This window comes from Penaeus chinensis, chromosome 4, assembly GCF_019202785.1.
Source record: "Penaeus chinensis breed Huanghai No. 1 chromosome 4, ASM1920278v2, whole genome shotgun sequence".
In the NCBI taxonomy this organism is placed as follows: domain Eukaryota; kingdom Metazoa; phylum Arthropoda; class Malacostraca; order Decapoda; family Penaeidae; genus Penaeus; species Penaeus chinensis.
The window spans coordinates 1,007,951-1,015,450 of record NC_061822.1 but is presented as its reverse complement, the minus strand read 5'-3'; the positions used below and the strand labels follow the sequence as shown (position 1 = coordinate 1,015,450).

General features: G+C 38.1%; 1 protein-coding gene across 4 annotated transcripts in view; it reads left to right on the top strand.

Moving 5' to 3' along the window:
* The first annotated feature begins 3,215 nt into the window (after positions 1-3,215).
* The window catches only part of LOC125046425 (kinesin-like protein KIF21A), a 232,558-nt gene continuing 228,273 nt past the window's right edge, over positions 3,216-7,500 (top strand). For all 4 annotated transcript variants that reach the window (XM_047644220.1, XM_047644227.1, XM_047644204.1 and 1 more), the window contains exon 1: positions 3,216-3,458. In XM_047644220.1, the coding sequence (XP_047500176.1) occupies positions 3,424-3,458 (35 nt within the window). In that variant the 5' untranslated portion in view covers positions 3,216-3,423. The remainder of the gene's footprint in view (positions 3,459-7,500) is intronic.

Sequence of the window (7,500 nt, the reverse complement as noted above, 5' to 3'; positions counted from 1 at the left end):
TTATATATGAAAATGCAACGAAAATGCATAAACATATAAAATAAATACATCAATCCTGTCACATTTGTGTATCCTTCTGTTTGTGATTTATAATTCAGGTATAAAAATAATATCACAGAGAAAAAAAGAGGTAAAAGGCAGTCGACTTATACGTAAAAAAAAGCAAAATGTGACTAGACAATTTAATGAAAATGGAAAAGACAGTTGTTGAATGTTTAAAAAGACTCGAGAAATGTGCGTAGAGTGAGAACTGATAACAAAGACGAAGAATAATAAGTAAAAAAATATTAATGTGGGTGAGTGTTTAAGAAATGAAGTTACAACAAATTATCACAAAGATGAAAATAGGGAAGGCAAATGTTGAACGATTAAGCTAAGTTAATTGTCAGTATGAATTGATAACTAATTAAAGAATAAATATAGATAAGAAGCTAGTAAAGCTTCTGTTGAAATGATTTAGTTTTACCAATGATGGTTATCGGGATACATAAGACACGCTGACATCGTAATATAAACCTGTATTTTATAGTACCGAAAATTTGTTAATACGTCTGGTTTATCTTATCAACAAAATCACGTGTTTTGTTTATTATCCTTAAAGGCCATGTGAATTTCTTTCTTGGAATAAATTGGTTTGCTTTGTCATTATAAATATATTGCGTGTGAGTATATTCGTCTGCCTGTTGACTTATTGCGTTTGCCTTGGTTGACTCATCTCTCTCTCTCTCTGTATGTAGAAAAATACATACATATATATATATATATATATATATATATATATATTTATATATGCCTGCCTATCTTTTCCTCTGTCTGTCCATCTGTTATACTATATATCTAATTAGCTATATATTTATCTGGTTATAGCCGTATCTATCTATTTATCTATCTGACTGTCTCAAACTTTGTATGTGTTTGTCAGTTTATTCGCAGAAGCATACAAACACATACACATAGATTTTTATATATATATATATATATATATATATATATATGCACACACACACACACATATGTGTGTGTGTATATATATATATATATATATATATATATATATATATATATATATGTGTGTGTGTTTATGTGTGTACGTGTGTGTATGTATGTATGTATATGTATATGTATATTTGTATATATGTGCATATTATATATATATATATATATATATATATATATATATATATATATATATAAATGTATGTGTGTATGTATATATATATATATATATATAAATAAATGTTTGTGTATATATAAATATGTATATATAAATATATATATATATATATATATATATATATGTGTGTGTGTGTGTGTGTGTGTGTGTGTGTGTGTGTGTGTGTATGTATATTTGTGTGTATGTTTATATATATATATATATATATATATATATATATATATATAAAATGTATGTGTACACTGTATATGTATATGCACACACACACACACACACACACACACACACACAAAAGAAAAAAAATATATGTGTGTATGTGTGTGCTCATGCTCATGACACGAGCAATATAGCCATGCACTGACACATGTTACAGTCAGGTCACCAGAGTAGATACAATATGTGTGATTATTTGCATGGAACTCCGCCGGGGCCAGATTCACACATGCGAAATTTGTACCGTACTCTTAACAAGGGAAAGCTGACACACTTTATTCATATATTGTACAAGTATCGAAATGTTCATGTTCTGAAATCTGTTGGCAGGATATTGTCTGTATTATCTGCTCATGATTCTTAAAATGGGTTTTGGTTAATGCGGTATGTGTATATAGAAAAAAGATATACAAGAGTATAGCAAAGATAATCTGAAGAAAACACGCCTTTCTCATTCTGAAAGTATGTTCTGTTGATTATACGCACAAGCACACGCAAAAGCACACGCACACACACAAACACATATTTTTTTTAACATGTTTAGTCTGTACGTGTCTAATAATCAATTCACTATTGAACTGATATACACTGAAGAATGGCCCAGGATAGTTGCACTCCACTAGCGTGTGGGACCTCCACTGCGTCGAAAATAGAAACACAAAATGTAACAAAATATAGATCTGGTTGCATGCAATCATCGGTCCGCTACTTGCAGGCTATAACTCATTGCGTGTGTAACAAATATATAAAAAACATGAATAAATTCTTCTCTCTCTTTCTCTCTGAATCTTATTTTTGTCTTTTAACTGTCTGTCTGTCTGTCTGTCTGTCGGTATGCCATGTTCTTTCTCCTTTTGTATTTTAATTCTCTCCCCGCCTCTCTCACTTTTTTCTTGTATTCTGTTGTCTCTCCTATCTCTCTTTCTTTCCCTCATTCTCTCGCTTCTTCCCTATTTTCACTCTCTCACTCTGTTCATAAATTCTATCCTTGTCTCTATTCCCGTCTGCCAGTCTCTGTCTGTCTGTCTATTTGTCTTTCTCCGTCTCTGTCTCTCTGACTTGCTCTCTCTCTCCCTCCCTCCCTCTCTCTCTCTCTCTCTCTCTCTCTCTCTCTCTCTCTCTCTCTCTCTCTCTCTCTCTCTCTCTCTCTCTCTCTCTCTCTCTTTCCGCTGCATGAGTCAAGTCACGAACAGCGAGGAAGTTATGTACTGCTACACGTTACAACATAACCTCATCCCAGTAAGTGATTATCTTTGTCTACGTTAGGACGAATGTGCTCGTTTATATCTAATGATGTGTTTGTTTTAAAACGTGCAATGGTTTGATACACGCTGCATGCTTTCCATTCTGCATTGCGTGAAAATATATGTCTCAATATAATAATTGTGGAGTCCCATTTTATATATTAATTTACTTTATAACTATGATCACGGCTGACTGTTTGAATTTAGATAACATGTACACGCGTTGTTGCTTAACAGTACATATAAAACAAAAAAATATATGCCATTTAAATCACAATGAGGTTAACAATATGGTCAAATCCAACTTTCCCACAAATGAATACGTTGGAGAGTCACCGATTCTGAACAGCATTAAAGAGTTTCCAATACGTATAATAATTCACCCATTTTTACCGAAAATTAACTCAACAGTAAACCTCTCGCATAACTCACCGGCCCCTTATCAACCTGAGTCGTATCAGACGCAAATCTTCAGACGTAATAAGCCGAAATCTATTGATTCCCAGATAAATAAGCGAGCGGCGGCCGCCTTGGCGCTGGCGTCGTATTTGAAACCACCGAGCGATCTGAGCGAGCTCGCCAGTCAGCTGTGCGCTCTCAAGGCGAGTGGTTGTGTGCGAGTGTGCGGCGGCGAAGTGTGAGTGTTCAAAGAATCAATTGTACGAGCAACTGCACGAGTTCTCCGCAGACTGTGAATTGGGATGTCCTAACCTATGGATAGAGCCGGCGGGCGGTTTTGACACCAGGCAGAGAGCGACGATAACGGAGGGAAGAGAAGAAGAAGAAGAAAAAATGGGCGACGAATCCAGCGTTCGTGTCGCGATCAGGTGAGCGAGAGAGAACCAACGTTCTCGGCGCCGAAGAACGTTCTTGTCTCGGTTTCTCTTCTGTTGTATGTCGGGGTCGGGGGATTTGTGTGGCTCGGGAAGCTCGGCCGATTGGAGGTCATTAAATTGAGTCGTTGAATCGATTTGATGTTTCCAAGATACTATGTTCTGAGAGTGTCAGTGGCTTCAACTGGCTTGCAAATTCTTCCAAGGGACGGTTGGTCATTCGAGCTCATGTAATGGAGCTTTTAAGTGGTCTTCAATTTTTTTTCCAAGTCGGTTCGTTACAATTCTTCTCTATCGCTGACCAGAAACATATCGTCGTTGATTTCAATTGATGTTAGGGTTTGATAAGCCTTTTTAAAAAATCGTGTAGGCCTATCACTCCCGTGTGGTCTGGGCCCTGTGGAGACATGATGAACCTCCGAGAATATGAACACTTGTTATGCTGCTGTAATGTGTTTTTTTCATGCGACAGTAAATGAGCATTAATATGTAATGAACCGCTTACGAAAGTACTAGGTAACAGAGATACGTTGAGAGATGTGTTGTTGGTTAGATGTTCACGGGAACAAAGGCTTTTGTCTGGAGGAAAGGGTGTTTGTTGCAATATGAGAGATAGTATATGGAACATTCGCATGCACGCACATACACACACATACATACGCTAACGCCAGACACACATACGTATACACACACTATTCATTCATACTATACTTTCACACACACATATACACATACACATACACATACACATACACATACACATAAACACAAACACAAACACAAACACAAACACAAACACAAACACAAACACAAACACAAACACAAACACAAACACAAACACAAACACAAACACAAACACAAACACAAACACACACAAACTAGTTACAAATCATATTGTTATATAATATCGACCTTCATAGATTTGTTATCACGTGGAATCGAGGGAGTGTAGATAAGTATGCTATATTCTCAGTGTGTAAATAAACAGCCCTGAATTGGAGTGTGACTGCATAGTATGAGACTTGGAGAAAGAAGTGACACAATTCGAGAGATTTTGGGTTGAGGCAAGTGAAAGCAGAGTGAATTCATGGGAAATTATTGCAAGCATGAATAGCAGCCTCATGTCACTGTTGATCTCTCTTCTCTCTCTCTCTTATCTCCCTCTCTCCTCCTCCTCTTCTCTCTCTCTCTTCTCTCTCTCTCTTCTCTCCCTCTCTCCTCTCCCTCTCTCCTCTCCCTCTCTCCTCCTCCTCTTCTCTTCCCTTCCCTTCCCCTTCCATTGTCTTCTCTTCTCTTCTCTTCTCTTCTCTTCTCTTCTCTTCTCTTTTTCTTTTCTTTTCTTTTCTTTTCTTTTCTTTTCTTTTCTTTTCTTTTCTTTTCTTCTCTTCTCTTCTCTTCTCTTCTCTTCTCTTCTCTTCTCTTCTCTTCTCTTCTCTTCTCTTCTCTTCTCTTCTCTTCTCTTCTCTTCTCTTCTCTTCTCTTCTCTTCTCTTCTCTTCTCTTCTCTTCCCTTCCCTTCCCTTCCTCCATCACTATCTATCTTTGTATCCTCTCTCTCTCTCTCTCTATCTTTGTATCCCCTCTCTCTCTCTCTCTCTCTCTCTCTCTCTCTCTCTCTCTCTCTCTCTCTCTCTCTCTCTCTCTCTCTCTCTCTCTCTCTCTCTCTCTCATATATATATATATATATATATATATATATATATATATATATAGAATCTGTTTATGTATGTATGTATGCATGTATGTACAATGTGTGTATATATACATAAACACTTCAATTTGGGTCTCTGTATGTTTATACTTTAATGTGTCTATGTATTCACGCACGCACACACAAATTATCATTTCGCCCCTTCTATATTTGTCTGCGTTTCGAGACACAATTAAACACCAGGGCTAGTGGACGGTCTATTTTTGGGTGACCTTTTTCAGAAACTTACTTGCTCCCTGTCACTTCAGTTAACTCGGCGGCCCAAAGAGCCACAATTAAGGTTTGGTCAGAGTTCTGCACGTTAAACCAGTATTTGCTTTTAATTTAATATCGCTGGTGTAAACTCTCTTCTCTTTACGTCGATGTTGGACGTAGGTTTTAGGCCCTGAGCATGCATGGCTTGTTCATTCATTCCAGCGCTCATGCTCTCTCGCTCACTCATTTGCTCACACACTTACTCATTCATTCACTCACACACTTACTCATTCATTCACTCACACACTTACTCATTCATTCACTCACACTTACTCATTCATTCACTCACACACTTACTCATTCATTCACTCACACACTTACTCATTCATTCACTCACACACTTACTCATTCATTCACTCACATACTTACTCATTCATTCACTCACACACTTACTCATTCATTCACGCACACACTTATTCATTCATGCACACACTTACTCATTCATTCACTCACACACGCATTCGTTCAATTAAACACTCATTCGCTCACTCATTCTCTCAAACACCCATTCGCTCATTCTCGCACTTGCTCACTTACTCGCTGACTCACTCACCCGCTTGCTCACACACTCAATCAGTCAATCAACCATTCACTCGCTCACTCACTCGTTAACTCCAACACTCTCTCACTCCCTTGTTGCCTGACTCACTCCCTTGTTGCCTGACTCATCCACTCACATGCACGGAAGAGGAGCTTCCCCCCCCCCCCCCCTGCGGCCAATGCCAGCGCCACCTTTGTAGGGATTCCAGCCGCGATTGCCAAGGTTGCTTGCGTGTGGCGAGCTTCAGGGGAAGTGCTTCCGCGGGATTGAGGTCTGATGCGTGTGTGTGTGTGTGTGTGTGTATGTGTGTGTGTGTGTGTGTGTGTGTGTGTGTGTGTGTGTGTGTGTGTGTGTGTGTGTGAGAATCTTGTTTGCCCGCCCTTTTAAATTAAAGATGTGTGTGTTTATTTTTAATGACGGAAAGAGAGTTTGTAGGAAGCTAAATTTTAGTTAGGCGAGGACAGGACGCAAGGCAGGTGGATAATTGTGAGGTTGATGAAAATGTTGAAAATGTTATCTAGTAAAATTATCGTTACACAAGTAAAATTTCCATCAAGATGCAGTCCAGAGAGAAAGAAGGCAGATAGATCGAAAAAGAAAGACGTTAGCGCCAAAAGCTGGAAAGGATGGCAGAGAAAGTATCCTCTCCCTCGCCATAAAAGATATATATATATATATATATATATATATATATATTAATAAAAAATACAAGTAAATACATTAAATACACAAATACACCAAAAGGATGAACAGGATAACACTGTTTAAAAGATAGTAAAGACCAGCAAGAACACCAGCCGAGGCGGAAAATAACACATAGCAAATGAACACGAGACCGAGAGAGCCTCCGTCCAGCGGCCGCTTCGATTTCCTGCAGCCTTCCGCGTCAAGCACTTTGAGCCGCGACTTCGTTTTTCTGCTTGTGCTTCTTCTTTCTTTGCTTTGTTTGCGGAGGCTGTTGGCGTGAAGGCGTCTAGCTGTAAAGCTAATGGTTTTGTGATGTTTTTGTTTGTTTATATAGGCCTATCAAGGTTTGTTTTGGGAGGGATGTCTTTTTTGTTATCTGTATGTGTATCATTGATTTCTTTGGTCTGGAATACGTATGAAAACACGTATGTTGCAGGTGACTTTAGACTGTGGAGTTGATTTCCGTAGATGTGAAAACGTCTATATGTATATTGTAGATGACATGAGGCTTCTAGAAAATCTTACATTGTAAATGATAAGTGAAAAAAGTAACATATTGTAGATGATTTCAGATTGATAAAAATGTTATATATATATTATGATCACTTTTTTTTTTTTTTTTTTTTTTTAATCGTATAGTATGCTGACTTCGGATTTTTTTTTTTAATCAGAAATTGTGATGAGATCAGAATTTTTAAATTGCATGCTGTAGATGGATTCGAATTTTGACCCAGATGGTGTGTCCAGGCGACCTTCAGGCGCGGGAGCACGTGCGCAGCGCCGTGGCACGACAGGTGTTCAGGTCCTCACCTACATTCGCTTGTTGCCGATCGCGTCACCTAT